The 22,500-nt window shown below is 46.0% G+C and overlaps 2 protein-coding genes across 3 annotated transcripts in view; both read right to left on the reverse strand.

Annotated features, from left to right (window-relative positions):
• gfra2b (GDNF family receptor alpha 2b) overlaps positions 1–22,500 on the reverse strand; it is a 42,637-nt gene that overhangs the window by 19,159 nt on the left and 978 nt on the right. Inside the window, exons 2-3 of the mRNA XM_084693928.1 lie at positions 22,153–22,452; positions 14,360–14,437 (exon numbers count right to left, since the gene is read on the reverse strand). Of these exons, the coding sequence (XP_084550054.1) occupies positions 14,360–14,437; positions 22,153–22,452 (378 nt within the window). The remainder of the gene's footprint in view (positions 1–14,359; positions 14,438–22,152; positions 22,453–22,500) is intronic.
• On the reverse strand, positions 334–8,196 carry LOC146220579 (sterile alpha motif domain-containing protein 3-like). Of its 2 annotated transcripts, none has more exons than XM_084693927.1 (8): positions 8,105–8,196; positions 6,916–6,938; positions 6,781–6,820; positions 4,135–4,263; positions 2,642–3,592; positions 2,272–2,424; positions 1,843–1,929; positions 334–1,646 (listed from the first exon to the last, which is right to left on the reverse strand). In XM_084693927.1, exons 5-8 carry the CDS (start codon positions 3,578–3,580, stop codon positions 1,341–1,343), a joined length of 1,485 nt encoding a protein of 494 aa, XP_084550053.1. In that variant the 5' UTR covers positions 3,581–3,592; positions 4,135–4,263; positions 6,781–6,820; positions 6,916–6,938; positions 8,105–8,196; the 3' UTR covers positions 334–1,340. The 2 variants fall into 2 exon arrangements, with proteins under 2 accessions (XP_084550053.1, XP_084550052.1); XM_084693926.1 differs by having other exon boundaries at positions 4,135–4,274.

Below are 22,500 nucleotides of genomic sequence, written 5' to 3' on the forward strand. Positions count from 1 at the left end.
TTGAAGACAAACCCCAATCAAGATGACATAAATTTAAAAGTTGATTTAACTGCAATACTAGTGAGTTGTACTTACATTTATGAACTTATTGAATATAAACCTCAATCAAGTTTACATAAATTTACAAGTTAATTTAACTGATGTACTAGTTATTGGCACTTACCAATATCTTAAATACTCTTATTAAGATCTACTTGCATTTCTAAGTGGATAATATTTCTCTTTTTAACCTGTAAAAACATTGCTCAATACATATTATCTGCATACATCACATTTCATTACGTCTAAGGATTTTATTTCAAAAGAGAAAATGACGAGCCTTTACACCAGAGATTTTGGCAGTCACAGACCAACAGTTTTATTGTAGGCCTACCTTTTTCTTTTTTTTTACTGAAGATGAAATCTTCACGTTTAAAAAAAAACAAAACAGTAACAAGTTACAACTGTACCGACAGGTCATCAAAATAACAAATCTGTACTGTTGAGGATTTTTACAGCCCTTTTCTGCATATATTATTTTGTTACCAATTATATTATGCACACATATTCGCAAAATACTTGTTATTTTAATGAATTTAATTTAGGTATCAATCCTAAAATTATTTCCTCCCCCAAATTTCTCCTACAGATTTGTATTGTGATAACATTAGTTGGCATTCAACAATTTGCTTTTACAAATAGTGCAACAAAACATAAAAAAAGGGATGCAGGGGGAAAACTAGTCTGAAAATATGCATTTCAAGTTGTAAATGACAACCAAAAATACACATTATATATAGGTGGTGTCAACTTGAAAAAATAATAATTTGTTGCCATGCAACTATGTGGATTTACAAAAAGTGCATAAAAAATGATCAGTAAGTAAACAACCCAGAATTGTCTGTATTGCTGTCCCCCACATCTAGATAGTGTCTAAATCTTCTACAGCGGCCATTCACTTTACACTGATAAAGTGTCAAAATATAATGCCCATCCAGGTCTTTATTTAGTTAACTAGAATGAAGTTGGTGCTGTAACTTGCATGGTTTTCAATTAAGAGTCAATTTCTCATACCCTGTCCACATTTGGTTGGCATTCAGATTATATTCAGTAGATCTTACATGTTAATACAATCACCTATTTTCATTCCACAAACCCATGAAGATGGTGACATTTGGCTGTTACCAAAACACAGTAAACTCTGCTTGAACTCTTAAACATGCACTGTTTCAACAACTTAATTTCTTACACCATGAACCAATGCAGAACCTTGCTTTGTTCAGATCGCAAACACCTAACCTTAAATGAGTCCATTTAACACTCAACAATGTTCACTTTTGCGTAAACTGTGCTTTTTAAGCTTACATTTTCTTCCTCAAGAGTCGGTTTTTTAAGCCATGAACCAAGGCAGAGCATTGCCCTCCACCAATGTCCATAAGCACCTTCTGAATAACTTCAAAAGTGTACCTAAGGCCCCTGGGGTAGTCGATGTTAAGGGCAAAGAGCAGACCCATCAGCAGTGCCACAGCAGTTGGGAAATCACTTAGGCTTGGAAAGATGATCTCTTCCTCGAGGACCACTGCGAAACGGACCAGTTCATCAATCTGTGCCACCATGAGGATGCCGACTGCCATTCCCTTTGTCCAGTCCTCCTCTGCATCTGTGACCTACACAAAGTGGACAAATATGTTAAAAAAAATATAAACCTTTACTGATACCCATGGGGAATTTCAGGTTTCATAACAACAGCAGTAACAGATACCAATATTAGGGAGTGCACAATTCTGCCATATTGGCCAATTCAATTTAAATAAATTCTGGTTTATCTGGTGTGGTCCGGTAAGTTATTATTGAAAAACCTACCTGTACTTTCTTGTACAGTGTGGACCCATCTTTTAAGTAGTGGGGGAGCCCCATCAAAACAACTGCCCTTTGCCTTTGGTTGGAACCCTGTAAAAATAATAAACATACAGATGGGATGTATTAGACCAGAAATCAGAATATAATTCTAAGTGATGTTATATATTCTACTTAAGTCTTCATACTTGTTTCAGTTCAGAAATAGTCAATATGTTCGGAAAAGATGGCTATTGGACTAAAATTAAATAAATAACTTTTCATTATAGAAGTATGCCAAAAGTTCTAGCTCAAAATGTGAGTCTACAAGAGGTTTTGAAACTATTGCTCTATGATCTGTAACACATGGGAAGGTTATGGACTAGATAGATAAGAAAAATGGATTAGGTAGATTTAATTGGCTTTGTGTGAACAGACTTATATCAACCAACGGACATCAATGTCCAGAGTCCTCAAAAGGCTGTTCAGCTCCACCAGACCCATCCTGGCCCTGTACATCCCAAGGAACCTCAGTAGATACTTGTCAAGACCAGCGAAGAGGGAGTCTTTCAGGTCAACAGACGTAAGGCGAGCAAACTCTGCTTCAATCTGGTAGGCAGAAAAAAGCAAAGGAACACAAGCAGTTGGCTGTAAACTCAATTACTTTACTGTTGTTGCAGAATTTTTTTTTTTTTAATCAATGCATTCTTTATACCAAATTATTCATGACTGATATTAACCATTCTTAAATAAATTATTTAGCAAATCTTAAGCAATTTCAAATCTGATCCACCTAACCGCATCTGAAATAGAAAAATACTTTTACCTGACGTTCAGAGAACAGTGCCGGCCATCTTTCTCTGACATTCGCCACAGGTGGCTCATCCTCCACAATTGTTTTTCTCCGTAAAGAAAAAGTGCTGGTCATCAATCCTTTTATTTTCTGCCAATCAATTTTCCTTTTCTTCATTTCGGTGACCATCTCGGTTCTTTCCTCTTCGAGGGAACGTTGTGTTTTTCCCTCTGGGATGTCTGGCAGGAAATTGACTTCAGATTTTCTGGCCCTCTTAAGTTTTCCTTTCCCAGGTGTACCTGAAGAGCGCGAGTTGATGTTGAGCTCTGGGCATCCAGCCAATCGTAGCTTCTGTCTGAAGTTTCCCATTTTGAACTTCAAGCTAAATTTCCAACAGTACCAACCGCTGACAGATCCTGGTTCCCTCAGACAGGGATGTTTGTCGACGAGAGCTTGTGACACCAAGTCATAATCTTCACGTGTTGGGTATGCGTTGTGGACATAGATGGCTTCTGCTATTTTATCCAAAATGTCTGATTTTGTGTCTTTGGACACATCAAGAAGGGTTCCATCTTCATGGAAGGCTTCATTTCCTTTCTTCAACTTAAGCTCCACATCATACGAAAAAGTAGGGATGTCAAATGGCTGTGGCAGCTGACGGGTATGACTGGCAGAGGGGCTTCCCTCAGCGGATGTGGATAGGCTTGCCGTGTCTAAGGTTGAGTCTGTATGATAGGATTCAAGATTCTTGCTGTATACTTTCAAAGTCACTTTGTCCTTAGGCAGCTCTGACATGCTACTCAAGTTGCAAAGCTCATTATCGAACTCTGGATCTTGGAACTGCACCACCAAGTCACCTTCCAATCCAAGCTTGTTCTTCAGCATCAAGTGAAGGCCATCAACAGTCTCTGGCATGCTGTCAATTGTTATCCTCCGGATGTCGTCTTGGCTAAGGATGACGCGCAGCAACATGGTGAATCCCAACTAATAAAAAATAGAAATTATGTTACAAAAATGGTTGTGTCATGATCAAATATCATAAATTGGCCTATGGATATCATACGAGTAACTTCAAGGTGAAATAAAATGTTAAATTTGTGTTCTGCCAGACTATAAATTGAATGCCTTAATTAAACCCTATGAAATACCTGAAAATTGGTTTTCAAATTTTGTATATTTTGGCAGTAAAGCTTAAGGTAGAGTCAGCGATTCGGGGGAGAATGCTTATCATAATCAGTGAATTTCTCCTCACGATCTGCTACCTGTCCGTACTCTGCTGCAAAAAAATGCAGTGGGAATACAAAGCCTAGGCTCTATAAAGTGGCATGTTGCTAGCTATGGTGGCCCCTTTGTTTACATTACAGTTTACAGAACCTAGGCTGTGTATTACCATTGGATTTTACTATTGCTCACAAAGTACAGACATGTAGTAGATCATGAGTAGATATTCACTGACAAAACAACAACAAGGGTCAGGGTTAGTGTACAATTACAAGTATTCACATGACAATCAGCAAAATTATCACCTCAGTGCAGTAGGGATGCCTTCGGAGAAATCAGGTGTCTTCCTTGCACGGTGTAGGCTGACAGAGGGGCGTAGTGGTTCAGCTCTGCAGGTTCGACCACAACCAGTTGGAGATCATCAGCGCTGCAAACTTCAAAACATCTGAAGTGGTCAAGGTACCAGGCAGAGAAAGGTTGAAGAATAAAGAATGCCTTGTTGTCCACTACAACAATGTACAGAATTTGACAGAAATCAGGAAGTCCGCTTGTGCTTCCAAATGATACGTACATTCCCTTTACATATTTTGTCCCATGTATAAAGGCTGTTGTTGCAAGTGATGCACTGGTCAGATGACTGAATTTGTGCTGAATAACTTGTCTGACTGAGGTTGACAGATTTTCAAGGGAACTGTATGTTGCTCTTTCTACTTCCACTGCTGGCTTGAACAGGCACGGCATGTCAAAAAAGTATGACAACATAAGTTGGTGTCTGTTGGCCAAGGATAAAACAATGTTCTTGAAGTTATTTAGATCACGGACCGCTTTCTTGAAAAAGCTATGTTTAGCTTCAAAGCGAAATGTCCAGAAGTCAACCACAGGTCCAAAGCATCGAATTAGACAGGGATAATGTTCAAGGAAATGATGTTTGGGTTTGAGTTTTACATCAGGAAACACTTCTATAAAAAGTGTCCTATGTTCAAAGATCTTTGCTTCCAAGTAAGAGAGGCTTTCTTCTGTGAAAGTGGACGATACCAAGATTTCAACAATGTCTTTCAGTTCGAGAATCACAGACCAAGCGTTATCATTTTCAGGAACAACATCACCAATAATTAATGGCAACAACCTTAACAGAGTCCAATTCTCATGGCCATTCCCTCCTATTGTTCCAACCAAATGAAAATTTACTGGAATTTTCTGAGGGCAATTGGTTTTGTCTGAGAACTTATAAGGAAAGTGCTGTATGGCAGTATTTAAATTATCTACAGTGAAATATTTCTTATCAATTAATTTTTTCAAACACAAACACAGCTCAAAGGGTACAATGCCTTCCAACAGGTCGTGCAAAAAGTCAGGTGGAAACCCTGTGATGCAATGAAAGTACTGTAGCTCATTTAGAACACAGTCCCTTTTTACCCCATTCACACTTTTCAAAGTCACATTTTCTTTAAGCTCAGAGAGGTCTAGGTTATGCGACTCTCTTGTTCTCAATACAAATGCACCACTTCTTACAGAACAAGTTTGAATATCTTTACGACTTGCAAGGCAAAATCTGCAAAACTTGTCCACATTAAATGATTCTTGAAAGCCAGCAAAAGAATGTGCCCCCAAATTATCTGATGAAATGTATAGTACTGTGCCTCTGACACTAGTTCCCAATCTGTTGATGTAAATTCCTTGATTTTCAAGCAATTTTAGGTCTCTTAGTAATGGTTGAACAATTGGACTGTAACCAAATGTTTTAACATCTTGACTTTTGCATAGGGCAGCCAGATATATAGTAGATAATGATGATCTGTCTCTTACAGGTAAATTAGCAATTATCCAATAGATGGCACACAATTTATGTTTTTTTCTTGATGTCCCTAAAGGATTACAGACTTCGAAATCATCAATATACAAGGCCAGAGAAATACTCAGATCTTCACCAGAAATAAGTGGATTTTCTTTACAGTATGATGCATCAGAAAATGATGTATAATGGCCAGATTGTGATTTTTGGCTTTCTTCTAAAACTCTATCAAGTACATCACCCCTATTTAACAATACTTGAAGAACACCCAAGATTGACACATAAACAAATGTTCGTTTTGATGACAAATCTAAAACGAATTCAACTGGGTTAATAACACTGAAGTTTTCTTTGAAAAATGATAACCTTCTTTTGTCAGTTCCCAAAGACCCACCTTCAGAAAGACAGCTAAAATGATTAGCCTGGCACAAAGTATCTTTAACTATATTTAAAGTGTTTTCATCAATGGTACAACCATGCTGCCTCAATGCTTTATCAAGAGTGTTTTTGTTTAGCTCACCAACTAAAACACCAATATCCCTCAATTCTGTAACTATTTGCTGAACCGCTGTCTTTGAGACATGCAAAACTGCTTGCAATCGCAGAAATAAAGATGCAAGTCTTGCCTGAACTGTATCAGTGTTAACCTCCTGCTCGGTTATATTCTCACCCCCAGAAAATTCAGCGTCACTGATATCTGACTGCACTTGATCAACCAGGTGCTCCTCATTTACATTTGTTTGAATAACAAGCTCAGATTTCAAGTCTTGCAGTGTGACATTGTTATGAAAACGACTTTTGTGTGAAGTAAAGGTAGAGTAAACACTTGATTTGAAAGAACAATGATTTAAGGGGCAGGTAACAGTCTCTTTGCTTTTAAGATGTTTCCCAAGATGAGAGAAATACTGTTTTATAGTCACTGGGTCATTGAAATTGCATAACTGACAGTTAATTTTAAAGTTTAAATGTCCAATAGGTCCATGCTGTGAAACTCCATGTTGTCTCAAGTGGTTTTTCAGAGATTGTTGTGATCGGAAAACTAGATGACAGTCACTGTAGATACAGGGCAATGGACAGTTTCTTCCAAAATGTCCATGGACAGCTCTATAATGTTCAATTATTCTTCTACGATTTTCTGAGAAGTAGGTACAATACTTACAAATCCACCGCATTTCCGTTTGCATTCAAAACATGTAGACCTGGAAAAAGAAAGAAAAGATCATTAGGAAAGATATTTGACTTTAATAAGCATTTTATATATTTCTCAAAGAAATTTACAAAATAAAAAACCTACATTTGCATTTTCAGCATGTAAAACTGGAAACAGAAGGGAGAAAAAAGGAGAATTAGGACAGATATGTGACTTGGTAGTTAAATAACCATTTCCTATTTACATACAACAGTACACATATCTCTATAATAAGTCTAAAAGTTCAGTGTAAAAGACAGTTAAGCTGATATTTATTTATTTGTATTTATTTATTTGTTAATGATTCTTAAAATGCCAGGGCAATTCATAACAAATATAGCACTTTCTCATTTCTATTCAAAGGGGCATCTTAAAGCATGACACGTGCACCGGTCTTGTAAACGGCAAAGTTCCATTTACAATACTTTAAATCTATTGGGAGCTATTGAAGTCCGCTGAATAACGTTATGGTCCAATTCAACCTTGTCATGCGTGTGCGCGCGCACACAGGTCCGCGGCCAGCCAAGAATAAATACAACACCACAGAAGCCTGAACAGCAGCCAATATCAGCAGCCCTGTTTGTAGATGTGCCCGTGACGTTCACAGCAGACTATGGCCGTCCAGCAGTGGTTTAAATTAAATAATAAAAAATAAAAAACAGACGCCAAGTCTGCCGTACTTTTACTGTGACCGCAAGATTAAAACCCCATGAAAATTGGATTAATAAAAACACGTGATTAAGGTTATTGCATAGCCTATTCATTCAAACAGGTAGCAAGGAAAAGCTCTCGTTTAGTTCACAAATGGCACTATGAAATTGACTATTTTAAAAATTAAAATATGATGCGGTTGTTACTAACTCATGATTAAAATCAGCTCTGGCATCGCAGACTGGAGCGGAGACGTTGTTTCTGGTGTTTGAACTAACACGAGGGCGCTGTGTGTAGGCCACATTCCGGCAGCCAGTTTAACGGTGCCACCTCGTGTAAAACGCTACCGCCTCGTGTAAAACGCTACTTGTTGACATTTTTTAATTCGTTTTCTGCCACCAGTGACAATGAAAAGTACAACTTTCGATGTAAATTAATGTCATTACACTCGATATTTACTGTGCTGTCGAACATATATGTTTAAGTAGGCTAGCTAGTAAGCTAAGTGGTTAAGAAAAACTCTGCTCAGTGTAAAGCTTGCATTTTTTTCAGTTAAGTTTACAATTAACGAGTATCACGCTATACCAAAAACATTAAATGTTTCAGAAGTATTACATGTATGTTTATAAGAATTTGCACTCACCTTCTGTCGAGTAAAAGAGTCCGCTCCGGTATCTCCTTTTCACTGCGCAGAAAGATGGCGGCAGTGCCTTCCCGTTCCCGGTGGATTCAAAGTCACGCAGGCACGCAAGTGGTACCACGTGACTCTCAGCGTACAACGTGATGACGCATAAACGACCAATTTTAGCCTGGTTTTTTAACTCAACTAGGTCTTTCTAGCTAACATAACATTGATTTTCAATTTGGTTAACTTCCATGTAGTTAAGGCGCTGTTAATTGCTTATTTGAAGTTATATCAACTTTCTACACACACCCATGTCATATTGACAAGAAAACATTTGTTAAGATAACAAAAAAGCGAAATCCGGGTTTACAGTGCAGCCACTCCAGCAACACATACATGTAAACCACAGTGAGACCTGATCTGACAAGGCTACAGAGGAAGGGAGGAAGGGAGAAAAGAGAGGGGGGTGAGAGAGGGAGAAAGAAGAAGAAAAGTAGACCAGAGGAACTGACAAGGGTAGAAGAATGAGGAGGCTAGTGTCCAGACGAACACCTATTCTCAGTTTCTCTGTGGGGAAGCATACACACACCCACACACACACTAGCTGAAGTCTGCAGGTTCTATGCTGAATATATAACACCCTCATCCCCTCAACATGCTCTACATAAATGAGGCTGCGTCAGTAAGAAATGTCCTGGAGAGCAGTCCCCTGTGTTTAGGTGATCCTCTCCGCTTCCCTCTCCTCCCGGTTTCCCTCTCTCTCCTCTCTTCTTCCTCTTTGCGTTTCGGTTTCCCTCTCCCCCCCCCCCTCTCTATCTCCTCTCCTGTTCCCTCTCTCTTCTCAATTTCCCTCTCTCTGTTTCTCCCCTGCACTCCCTCCCATCTCTTTTTACCCTCTCCTACTCTCACCTTCTCTTCCATTCTCCTCTTCCCCTCACCTTCCCTCTCCTCTCCCCCCTCTCCTCCCTCCCTTCCTTCCCCTCCCCCCCACCCCACCCCACCCCACCCCACCCCTCCCCTCTCCCCCCTCCCCTCTCCTCCCCTCACCTCTCCCCCTCTCCTTCCTTCCTTCCCCTCTCCTCCCACCCCTCCCCTCTCCCCTCTCCCCCCTCTCCTCTCCTCTCCCCCCCTCCCCACCCCTCCCCTCTCCTCCCCACCCCTCTCCCCCCCACCCCTCCCCACCCCACCCCACCCCACCCCTCCCCTCTCCCCCCTCCCCTGTCCCCCCCTCCCCACCCCTCCCCTCTCCTCCCCACCCCTCTCCCCCCCTCCCCTCTCCTCCCCTCTCCTCTGCCCCCTACCCTTCCCCCCCTCCGGTCCTCTCCTCAGGTCTAGTGGACAGTAGCATCACGAGCAGGCCTCCTCCTGCGCTCGTGAGGCCCAGTCCAGCCACATCCCAGAGGGGGGAAGCAGGGTCCGGGCCTGTCAGCCAGGCAGGGCCAGGAGCACGGGCTCCAGCCACGCTTAGCAGCCTGCACGGGGTTCACGGGGAGATTCACCCCCATCCGGATACCACTGCACGTGTGGCTGGTGCTGGAATCCACGGCTCTGTAGTTTGACCGGCGGTGAGATATGCACATTTAGATGAGGCGTGCAGCTGCCGATGGACAGAACTTCCCGAGTCTGATTTGAATAGGGAGGGAAAACAACTCGGGGGGGATGAAGAGGTGGAGGCAGACGGAGGTGGAGAGACACGGAACAGAGAAGGAGATACTGAAATACACGACCAGGAAAGATCCAGATGTCAAGGACATAGATATGGTCTCACATCCAGCGCCACTGTTATCTAAGACACACACGTTCGGGTTCCACAAGTCATTTTAACATGGCTGTATATCAGCTCAAAGACAAACCCCCAAAAGTATTATTTTCTATTAAACTATTTATGAATTGAAATATTAATATAAATATTAAAACTAGAACATGGTTAAAAGTAATCAAATAAACAATATAACCTATTGTTACCTATATGGTAGTGCTGAGTGGGGGGGGGGGGGCACTATCGAAAGCTTGACAAATGGGTTAAGGACCCAATCAAATCCAGAGGAAAACCACAAATAATTCATGCCGAGCTTCTGAATGAGACCAATTCCCACTACTAATTAACATTCGCGAAAGAGCCATACTATTTTACCCTCTTTTTGAAGACAGCGACCCTCGCTTCCACACAACTTCTAGTAGATCCACCACCCAGCCCTGAACCGACAAGAGGAACCCCAGATGAAAGTGCCCTCGGCCAGCTGGGCGACTCAGTTCACCAAGAAGCTCCACCAAGCCCCGGTATACCATTCAGTCAATCTGGCCAAACCGAACGACGAGAAAAACGAAAAAACGATGATACGGACAGTGCGGAGTGGCAAACGACCTGCCCCACTGTGTCCATGATTTCCTCAAAGACGAATGAGAATTGCTCCTCCCAAGGTTTCTTCCATTTTTTTCTCCTGTCGGGAGTTTTTCTGGGAGGGTCTCTCCTTGAGGGTAGGTTGGTTGGTTGAGGGGCAGTTGGTTGAGGGGCAGTTCTATGGGCGTATGTGAAGCCCTCTGTGACATGCTTGCAGGTAAAAAGGGCTATACGAATACATTCAGATTTGATAGAAATATTGTAGAATGAGGTATTCTGTTGTGACATGTTAAGTTGCATTTGCCATTTTCGAATATAGATGTTGCAGGAGGCAAAGTGTCCCTAATCAAACAAGAATATGTCCAGCTAATTGTCACCATATTACATGTGCATCTCGTTAACAAACAGTGAATACACGGTACATAAAAGCAGCTGTATGGATTGTCAATGTGGGTTCTGCAGAGGGAACATTGATACAATGTACCACTGACCTTTTACTCTGCTTCATTTACAATATGCAATGACTATTTCAATGTGCTGAGTGTGTGTGTATACTGTATATGTAGGTTCTGTATGTGTGAATGTGCGTATGTAGATTCACATGCACGTTTGTATGCACGTCTACTGTACAGTAGGTTTGTTTTGGCGTTATTGAAAACGTCTCTTTACACAGCACTTGAATTGAATTAGAAAATATACAGTTATTATAATTCTACGTCTTATGTTACTTGATATGATTGTAATTTGTTGTTGTCTAAAGTGTTTTGTCACTGTGTGGCAAACACTGTGCTTTGACAACATTGTTTGACTTCAACATTCGAGACAGAGAGAGAGAGAGAGAGAGAGAGAGAGAGAGATAGAGAGAGAGAGAGAGAGAGAGAGAGAGAGAGAGAGAGAGAGAGAGAGACACAGAGAGAGAGAGAGACACAGAGAGAGAGAGAGAGAGAGAGAGAGAGAGAGAGAGAGAGAGAGAGAGAGAGAGAGAGAGAGAGAGAGAGAGAGAGAGAGAGAGAGAGAGAGAGAGAGAGAGAGAGAGAGAGAGAGAGAGAGAGAGAGAGAGAGAGAGAGAGAGAGAGAGAGAGAGAGAGAGAGAGAGAGAGAGAGAGAGAGAGAGAGAGAGAGAGAGAGAGAGAGAGAGAGAGAGAGAGAGAGAGAGAGAGAGAGAGAGAGAGAGAGAGAGAGAGAGAGAGAGAGAGAGAGAGAGAGAGAGAGAGAGAGAGAGAGAGAGAGAGGTGTCAGATGAAACTGAAGCTGGTGGAGCCTAAGTGAGACTGAGCTCAGACAGGGCTGTGTTCACACCCACTCAGTTTGGCCCGAGATAATGAGCAACGTGACCAGTCTCCTGGCTTCTGATGTACTACGTAGAGAGAACACGCACACCCTCACGCACACAGCCTCACACACACACACACACACACCCGCACACACATACCTTCACAACGACACACACCCCACACTGCTGAGGCAAAACCAGCGATGCATGACTCAGAAGGTAATTGGAGCCATTGTCAGCAGTCACAAGTACATTTTCCTCTTGTCTCCTCTCCTCCACTCTCCTCTCCCCTTTCCTCTCCACTCCTGTCCTCATCTGTCCTTCGTTGATCATACGGTCCGGGCAGACGGGAGAAATGCCTGCACCTAAACAGCGTTCCTCGCAGATGGACCGCAAATGTCTGTTTGCTCGCGTCGCGCCTTCTGCCATTTTCGTCGACTTTTTATTCCGTCTGTTTATCGCGCACACGCGTGCGCGCACGTCGTCACACGTAGCAATCGATTGGAGACACTCGTCTGAAACACGCTTTAATGTTCCACTCACCCTCGTCTTCCACGGGCGCTCTTTAAACACTCCTCTGCATTATCCTCTTATCACTGTCTGTGTCTCTCTCTCTCCCTCCATCTCCGTCCTTCTTTCTACCCCCCCCTTCCCCCCCCCCCCCCTTTGGTGTCTTTGTTTCCATCTCCTCCTCTTTTCTCTCGTTGTCTATCAGGCTCCTGCTGACATGTTTGGCAAATTCGGAGTGGGTCGGAGTGGTCATCTTCATGTGATGGCTTTAGATAAGAAGCTGACAGGGGAGGGATTTGGGGGCGAAACAGAGAGGCACTCAGGCTAAACGGCCTCAGCCGACGCACACGGACGCACGCGCAGACACACGCCGTACACCAACACAAACACACGCATGCAGTCAATGCCACAAACACACACACACACATTTACGTTTGGTCTTTTAGCAGACGCTCTTATCCAGAGCGACTTACAGTAAGTACAGGGACATTCCCCCCGAGGCAAGGAGGGTGAAGTGCCTTGCCCAAGGACACGTCATTTGGCACGGGCGGGAATTGAACCCGGCAACCTTCTGATTAACAGCCCGATTCCCCTAACCGCTCAGCCATCTGAAGCCCATACATACACACAGAACACGCCACCCATTTTCAAGACATTTCCGGCATGCCTTTGAAGTTCCGTATAGCTGTAGTGTAGTTGACACTATAAAGGCACTGGAATGTCTGTGTGTGTGTGCATGCACGTGTGTGTGTGCATGTGTGTATGTGTGTGTGTGTGTGTGTGTGTGCGTGTGCGTGTGTGTGTGGACACATGTCTGTTGCTTTGGCAGAGACTCGGAGTGAACTCTGCATTTAACCACATGCTCTGATATTGATAGTGACAGAGGTTCTGTTTGGAATGCTTAATATGAGATGCGTCACGGCCCCGGGCACCTGCAACAGTGTGTGTGTGTGTGTTTGTGTGTGTGTGCGTGTGCGGCCGTGCGAGTGTATGTGTGCGTGTGGCCGCTTTTGATGTTGCGTTGTTTGTAGCCGGGCAACTTTTGGCGGCGTTTTGGAGTTGTGTCGTTTAATCGGAGGGAGCAGAACCCAATTTAGAGAGCTCAAACTCTATTTCACAGATGTTTGAATACTCTCTCTCTCTCTCTCTCGCCCCCCCCCCACCCCACCCCTATTCCCACCACCACACCTCTCACCCCTCCACCACACACACACACACGCACGCACACACACAGCCACACCGCTGTGCAAATGGCCGTGTTCTGCTGGGGGCTCCTGACATTTAACAGTTCCTCAGAAGTGTGTGCGGAGGAGAGAAGACAACAGGGGCGGGTCTAATGCAGTATGACCAATCAGAAGATTGCCTGTTTCGCGACTGATGGACCGATACGACAGAACAAGGGAGAGAGGGACGCAGGGGGGGTGCGATGGCGTCGAGCAAATTAGCCCGGCGTTCAGAGTGTTTTGGAGAGGGGCGTTGTGCAGTGAACTTTACAACGTGTCCTACATGTCCTTAGACACTTAAACAAGACAGAGGTAGACAAGAGAGAGAGACAGAGTTAGCGAAAGAGAGAGAGAGAGAGAGAGAGACAGAGAGAGACTGATGGAGAGGGAAGAGGGAAGAGGACATTATTTTTTGTGCAGTGAAGCTTGTGTGTCTTATATAAAGCTTCAGATTACCTCTCTGTGCTTTAAATAATGAGAAATGTGAACTGGCGCATACGAAAATTGGAAAGAAAATAGCTTTTCGTGACAGGGTAGAGGATAGCTTCAGTTATACACACACACACACACACACACACACATGCCCACACCCAAGATAGGTTGTGTTCATCTTCATCTGCAGGGGAGCCACACAGATTTGTATTCGTAGTTGTGGCCTCATATCAAACGCATTCCCAGAGATCCATCAGAACCTGCAGTTGTAACCTTGATCTATGACGCTCTCTGTGGTCTAAATGTGCTGGATAAACACACATCTACTTGGGGACGGGGCAGGAATTATACACGACCCACACACACACACGCGCGCGCTCTCTCACACACACACACGCCTACTCATATATGGAGAGAGTCAGACGCTGCGCACACACACACAGACGATACACTCACACTTTCAAACCCACGCACGCACGCACACATCACCATACCTGAGATGATGGAGGCGTGTCTGAACTCATCGGAGAAGCGGATTGGTTCGTATGGTGACGTCTCGTAAAACTCCTCCCCTGGAAAAAAGAGATAAGATCAGTTACAAATGAGACCTTACTTGACCTCTCCTCTGACCCATGAGATTCTGTATCTGTTTATTAGTTCCGTGCTGCATAACTAGGGCTTACAGGGAGTCAGGTAGCTGAGCGATTAGGGAATTGGGCTGGTAATCTGAAGGTTGCCAGTTCGATTCCCGGCAAGGCACTTCACCCTACTTGCCTTGGGGGAATGTCCCTGTACTCACTGTAAGTCACTCTGGATAAGAGCATCTGCTGAATAAATGTAAATGTACAGGACAATGTTTCAAATCTCACCTTTTGTATAGGAGTCTTGAGAGTAACTCCAATTATGTTTAAAACATGCACATGGGCCTTAGGTGAACGTGTCTGTGTGTGTACATTGGTGTGTGTATGTGCGTGTGGCTGTGTATGTGTGTGTGTGTGTGTGTGTGTGTGGGAGGGAAGTGGGCCGTTCCGAGAGCCCTGGGCAGTTTTGTGAAGTGAGAACCAAAGGTCTTGTTTTGTTTCTGTATGAGGTGAAACAACGTTTGTGTCAAGGAATGTTTACCTGCACATAAAAAGACAGTTTATGACAACACCATTTCTCTCTCTCTTTTCTCTACTGGCTGTGAATGTGTGAATCAAATGTGTATGTATGTGTGTGTGTGTGTGTGTGTGTGTGTGTGCGTGTGTGTGTGTGTGTGAGTAGGCTTGTTTAACAGTGTGTGTGTGTTGGTGTCTTGTACCTGTGTGTGGCTGTGTGTGGATGTGCGTATTTGGGTGTATACTGGGAACTTGTACGTGTGTGTGTGTGTGTTTGTGTGTATACACGTGTGAGGTCAGTCTGCCAATCCTTTTATAACTCAATCCACCAATCCCCTCAGTCATCAAAGAGCTAATCCACCAATCCATGCCCTCCTCAGGGACGTAATCCCGCCCATCCTAATCTCGCAGCCCTTGGAAAGTACGTTTCGTTCCCTGCAGAGCACACACAGCCGATGGAGCTCCGATAAAACACCGACACCAACAGACACAGGAAGCAAACAAAATCACACACACCTTCATGGGCGATGTGTTGGAAGCAAAACAACGACTTTACATAAATTACCTAAGTGTAATCTTCTGAACACCCCACACAGAAGAAGGTCCTCAGGAGAAAGAACGAGGGAAGGAAGGAGGAAGCGAGTGTGTGTGTGTGCGTGCGTGCGTGTGCACGTGTGCCCATGCTCACGCGCGTGTGTGAATCGGTGATCTTGTTCCGTGGGTGGAGAGCAGTGCTCCAGTGACAGGATATAACTGGCTGTTTTTTTTGTTACTGTAATCAATTTGCTTAATGAAATCGTGGTGTTTTCTGAACATGCAGATTATGTGGGATTAGGGTCGGCCTTGTGGAAGAGCTGCTCGGAGACTACCTCGTTAGATACCAACTGTAGCTTGAAGCCTAAACATCTCGTTACGTTTGAATGTGCAAGCCACTTCGTATGTGATTCATGTGAAGCGTAAATGGCGGCTGCTTCTTTTAAAGTCTCTGTTGAGCGTCATTCTATTTCAAATGTGTACTCTTTTAAATCTCCTCTTGATGCTCTTCCATCAAACAGAATTGCTGTCTGTGTTACTATATTAACTCGTCTGGAAGACTGATTAGAGTTCAAAGTTTTGTCGTTTTATTCTGCAACATTTCACAGGCGGTAATTCGCTTTTTTTTAAATCACATCGTCTAGTTATACTTTATTTAGTCACAAACTGTTTACAGTTAACTCATCTCAAGGTTATCTGAAGGATACTCAGGCCCGACACAGTTAGTTGCTCGGTAGACATATGATTCCAAGTGGGATGGAGATGGTGTGCGCGTTTGTCTGCACACGCATGCATGTGGATTGTTCCTGGAGTGTGTGTGTGTGGAGGGGGGGGGCGGAGGAGGGGGGGGGGGGGTGGAGGGGGGGGGGGTCGTTCCTGGAGAGTGTGTCTGTGGCGTGTACGTGTGTGCGCGTGGCGTGGCGTAAGCTGAATTTGAGGCTGGAGGAAGTGCTGGAGTTGCAGTCCTCCGCCACTCTGCTTCTCCTCTTTCACTCCTGCTCATCGACCCCCCCCCCCCCCCCCCCCCCCCCCCTTTAATGACCACTGACCGTCGAGCGGGCAAGCTCTCCCGGAACCCGGATCGCCTCTGTTCCTCTCTACACTTCTCTCTCTCCTCCCCTCTTGTGGCTCCCCCCTCTGACTCTCTGCCCCCCTCCCCTCACCCCCACCCCCCCTCGCCGGGTTTCCTATGTGGATGTTCATAGTTTGTGTAAGGGGGTTCTGCCTGTTGTGACTTGTGTGTCGGGGGCCGGCTGTGAGGCCGCACAGAGAGAGGGGATCCGCTCTGCTGGGCGTTCCAGCTGCGGCGAGGGGTCACAGGACACGGTCATTATAGGCACGGAGGGAGGGGATAGAGGGAGGGAGAGCGGGAGGGAGGGAAGGAGGAACAGAGGACGGAAAGGGGAAATAAAGATGTGTTTCCTTCAGATGTTGGCGTGCGAGTGCGGTTTTTCATGCGTTCCCTGTAGTCCGTTCTTCTGTGCATATATGTGTATATGTGTGTGTTTGTGTTTGTGTGTGTGTGTGTGAGAGAGAAAGAGAGAGAGAGAGAGAGAGAGAGAGAGAGAGAGAGAGAGAGAGAGAGAGAGAGAGAGAGAGAGAGAGAGAGAGAGAGAGAGAGAGAGAGAGAGAGAGGGACAGTGTCACTCCCATGAGAGATCATTACAGTCTGGATGAAGTCCCTTTCCCACATAGCTGTCTTTCTCTGCACAATCATTCTCCCTCTCCTCCTCCACCTCCTTCCTCTCCTTCCTCCACTCATCTCCCTGCTTCCTCCTTTACCCCTCCCCACATCCCTCTTCCTCCTCCTCCCAAACGGATTGTCTGCCTCCAGAAGGGACTTGATAGTGCCACCATTCTGCATAGAAACTTGGCTCCTAGTCTTTCTTAAGAACAAACACACGCACACACACACACACACACACATAAACACACACACATAAACACACATACACGTTGAGGTGTGGCAGGAGATGTGTAGTCAGCAGGACGGAGAGTGATGAAGTTGCACCACCAGATGAACACAGAGATTTGGCTGCTTAAGTTACCCTGCTCTCAAATAATCAATAACAACACAATGAAACTGAGAAGGCTTTATAGATGATCTTCCTTCTCTCTCTCACCCTCTCTCTCTCTCTCTCTCTCTCTCTCTCTCTCTCTCTCTCTCTCTCTCTCTCTCTCTCTCTTTGTGTGGGCCTGTGTTCTCATGTGTGTCTGTGTGTGTGTGTATGTGTGTGTGCGCATGCGTGTGTTGTTGTGCAATATGCATGCACGTGTTTTAAATGTGAATTAAAAGGAATAGATATAAAACCAAGGAATTTCTCTGTGGTGCCATGCTAATCTGACTCATTAGCCTGCATGCTCAATACATCCATCATTAGCCTGCATGCTAAATACATCACTCATTAGGCTGATTTTGAAATTAGTCCTTTAATAGCCTGTATGCTAAACACCCGAGTCAATGCTAAATGTGTCTTTGATGAGCTTGACTGCTAGGCACTTTGATGGTTGTCGTACTACATTGTTAAAGCATGTGTTATTAGCATACATACCACATTGTGGTACATGAGTCAATACTAAATGCCTGATTTATAAGCTAGTCTGCTTCCACTAGGCAGCTCGAGACACGGGTTTGTTTGCAGTCGGATGAATATTAGCTGTTTTGTCTGTTGGTTTACCTGAGAAGAGGATCTCATGCACAGATGGTCTGGCAGAGGCTTTGCGTACGTGTCCCAGGACCATGGACAGCTCTATACCCTGACACAACGCCGAACTCACACGCTACTCAGCACCATAAACAGCTCCCACTGACCGGTTTGATGAGATTTCAGCACCACGGAAAGTTCTAACTGACTGGTTTGCTGTTGTGTTTCAGCACCATGGACAGTTCCAGCCTCCGGCTGGGTCCTGGACTGTCGGTGCAGGGCGCGGCTCTTGGGGGATGAGCACTGTGATGGCGTGGGCACGGAATGATGGGAGGCAGCATTCTGGAGGCGTTCTAGAACACTGTGTCTCCTTCACACCTGCTGCACACATGAAGAGCCCCACGTGGTCTCCGTGACAACACAAGGGCATGTCGTTTCATATCACAGACTGGTCTGGCCCACTATTCCCAACCTACTCAAGGACAGCAGCATTGACCAACTGGTAGCATTCTAGGCACACAGAAAGGAAACGTGCATGTCCTTTGTTGACATGTACATATACATACATTTCTATCGAATATAAAAATCGCACCATGTACGTGAATCCATTGTTTATCACAAACGCTCACATGGGATGATCCGAATCATTGTTTATACCGCTACGGCTCGGAAATGTCTATTACTGATGAGGACTGTCAAGGGGCAGAAACAAGATTTCCAGTGTACCTGTATGCGTGGCGAATGGCAAGTTTACTGTGAGCTTGAAGTGACGGTGACAAGGAGTGGTCTCCAGACGTGGCGGTTTCCCAGAGCCACGCATCCCTCTCCTGTCGGTCCCTGTGACACAGTCACTTGGACCAGTCCGAGGCTTGGCAGACATGTCAGCTTTCATCTGCACCTTGTTCTCCTTGTAGGATTCCTGTTTGCTCGTTGACTCGTCACGTCGATACATCGTATGCGCGCCAACACGTGTCGCGGTTTGTGCTCGCTTGAACGTGTGGCTTGGAAAATGGACTGCCGTCCGCCCCTTTGTCCTTTGATGTGTCGAAAGTATTTTTTATCTGTTTGCTTTCTCTCTCTCTCTCTCTCTCTCTATCTCTATCTCTCAGATGCACGTCGCATTCTCTCAAGGGATTGACAAATTATATAAAAAGAAAAGTTATTCAACAAAGCCGCTTTGGTGCAGGGCCAATCGATTCAAGGAAACAAAGTTTCTAGACTGCAGACAACGTGAGCCCAGTCTTTGTGTGTGGGTGTGTGTGTGTGTCTGTGTATGTGTGTGTGTGTTTCGCAGGCGAGGTGAAGGAAAACAATGACCCTTGGCGAGGAGAGAACTCGGTGAGTGAGTGGGTTGGTCGGCAAAGTCAACAAGGTCGTAATAAAAGATGAACACCCCAGTGACAACACAAACTCAAATTCAGGCGATTCGTGGCGAACGGAGAGAGCGACCAAGTCAAATCCAGACACTGTACTAAGAGTCATGTGACGAGCAGGCCCGCGGAAAGGGTGGTTAGTACAGGGGGACTGGGGGGGGGGGGAGCATGGCCAACCTACAGAGAGCCCCAGGCTGCCCTGCAAAATCGGGATCCTCCCAGTTGACAGGAGCCCATTACAGCAGCTGCCCTTAGGCAGCTGGTCAACCAAAGACCCAAGCAGATCACTTCAGGGCCCCAGCAGTGTGTACTGCCTCCAGAGACTCCTTTATTTACTACTCCCCCAGTCAGCCCGCGTCCACTTATCCTGGGGCCAGTAGGTTAAAGACTAAATGTCTGCTCCAATCTCCTCCCTCCTTTCTCTCCACTCTCTCCTGGCTGCTTCTTCCCCTCAATCCAGCCTCCCCCCGTTTTCCTCCATCCCTCCAACCGACCTCCCCGTCCTCCCCTGGCGCCCCCCCCCCCCCCCCGCGCCCCCCGTATATCTCCCCTCCCTCTTGTCACTGTCCTCCTCAGACTACCCTCTCCCTCGTCTCCCCCTCCTCCCTCCCTCCCGCCCTCCTCACCTCCCCCTCCTCTTCTACTCCCTTCCGCCACTTCCTCCTCCTTCCCTCGCCCACCTCTCCTCCGTCCATCGTCCTTTTCCCTTCGCGGCCTTCCTCTCTTCCGTCTGCATCTCCTCCATCTCCCTTGGTTCTTTTCTTCCCGCCCCCCTCCTTTCACTTCCTCTGTCCTCCCCCCCCCCGCCCTCCTCTCTCTCCCCTCTTTCGTCTCCTTCTCTCCTCTCTCACCCTCTCTCGTCTCCTCCCCTCTTCTCTATCCCTCTCTCTGTGCTTCCTTCCTCTCTCTCCCTCTCTCGTCTCCTCCCCTCTTCTCTATCCCTCTCTCTGTGCTTCCCTCCTCTCTCTCCCTCTCTCGTCTCCTCCCCTCCTCTCTCTCCCTCTCTCGTCTCCTCCCTTCTCTCTCTCCCTCTCTCGTCTCCTCCCCTCCTTTCTCTCCCTCTCTCGTCTCCTCCCCTCCTCTCTCTCCCTCTCTCGTCTCCTCCCCTCCTTTCTCTCCCTCTTTCGTCTCCTCCCCTCCTCTCTCTCCCTCTCTCGTCTCCTCCCCTCCTCTCTCTCCCTCTCTCGTCTCCTTCCCTCCTCTCTCTCCCTCTCTCGTCTCCTCCCTTCTCTCTCTCCCTCTCTCGTCTCCTCCCCTCCTTTATCTCCCTCTCTCGTCTCCTCCCCTCCTCTCTCTCCCTCTCTCGTCTCCTCCCCTCCTCTCTCTCCCTCTCTCGTCTCCTTCCCTCCTCTCCCTCCCTCTCTCGTCTCCTCCCCTCACACAACCTCCAGCCTCCAGAAGTCCCCCACATACCTCTTCATTGCACAAACACGACACATCCACAATGGCTGAAGGATCCTAATGATTTAATTAACAGGCAGCTAAAAGCAAAACAAAACAAAGATGTTGCTATTGTTGCCCATGATGGAGGTGGACAGTCAGACAGTGTTTGGGTTCTGTCTTGGTAGGCTGACTGAACTGGGTGAACTACAGGGATGCACACCCCCCCACCACCACCACCAGAGAGAGAGAGAGAGAGAGAGAGAGAGAGAGAGAGAGAGAGAGAGAGAGAGAGAGAGAGAGAGAGAGAGAGAGAGAGAGAGAGAGAGAGAGAGAGAGAGAGAGAGAGAGAGAGCTCGGGGGCAGCTGAGCATCTTTATTTCATGTCCACTCATCAACCCTCTCCTTCTCTCTCTTCCTCTGCCGTTCGTGTCCTCTCATTTACTCACTCCTGTGCACACTTGTCCTCACACTCCCCTACACACACACACACACACACACACACTTGTCTTCTCACTCCCCTACACAAACACACACTTGTCCTTGTCCTCTCACTCCCCTACACACACACTTAAAACACGTGCACACATCCTATTACAAGACCTTAGGAGAGCCCAACTGAGAATATGACCTAATGCTAGCAACAACGAAACATAAAATTGAGCTCCGTAGTCACTCAAAAACGAATAACTAAAACTAATGGCGGTCTACCCGATCTATGTAGTACTTTTGTGGTCCGAACTTTACTTCATTCCTGCCAGGACTTGGTAAACTGTCATTATCAAATGCATGTGTGTGTGTGTGTGTGTGTGTGTGTGTAAACTTATGGATTTGCGTTTGTGTGTGTTTAGTTTGTGTACGTGTGTGTACAAAGTCTAATGCAGAGGCTTTGCAGCCATTGTTGGCAGAAGAGATGTCCTTAGTGGAACCGAGAACAAAGGGATGGACTCTTAATGAGCTGTGCTGCTGCTCAGGCCCAAACTAGGCCAGCCAACGGGCCCAGCGTGTGCGTGTGCGTGTGAACCAGCTTTGTTGCGTGTCACATGCAGAAGGATGGGTGGCTGTGATCAAACGAGGAAACAATTTTTTTTTTTTTATGCAGCCACTGACAAAGCTAGGACTTCCCGAAACGGCCAAGGAAGCAGACGGCACCCCCCCCCCCCCCCAAAAAAAAGGCCTCCGTCAACGCCCCAATCCCACGCCGTGGACGAGTATGTGAGGAACGCCCCTCCCCCCCCCCCTCCCCGAAAAGCCTTACCCTCGGTCAGGCCCATGTGAATACTCCAGTAGTTCTGCAGACACTGAAGCTCCTTCTTCATGCCTCGCTTGCAGCGGCAGTCGTAGAGCGGCGAGTCCTGCAGGACCTCTAGCGCCCCCTGGCACTCCCTGGAGGCCAGCATGGTACTGCGCTCCTGGTCCCTCCCAGACAGACACTGACGCATGATCCGGTAGCGAGAGCTGCACTGGCCGTTCTGGTTACAGAGTTCAGACGCGCGTACACAGTCCAGCGGCTCCCTCCACCCAGGGGCTCCCAGCTCCGACACACACGCGCTCATGTCTGTGGAGGAGGGGGGAAGGAAGGCAGGAGATTAGCCGGGGAATCATG

This window comes from Hypomesus nipponensis, chromosome 27 (genome assembly GCF_054491055.1).
Source record: "Hypomesus nipponensis isolate SF chromosome 27, ASM5449105v1, whole genome shotgun sequence".
Classification (NCBI taxonomy): domain Eukaryota; kingdom Metazoa; phylum Chordata; class Actinopteri; order Osmeriformes; family Osmeridae; genus Hypomesus; species Hypomesus nipponensis.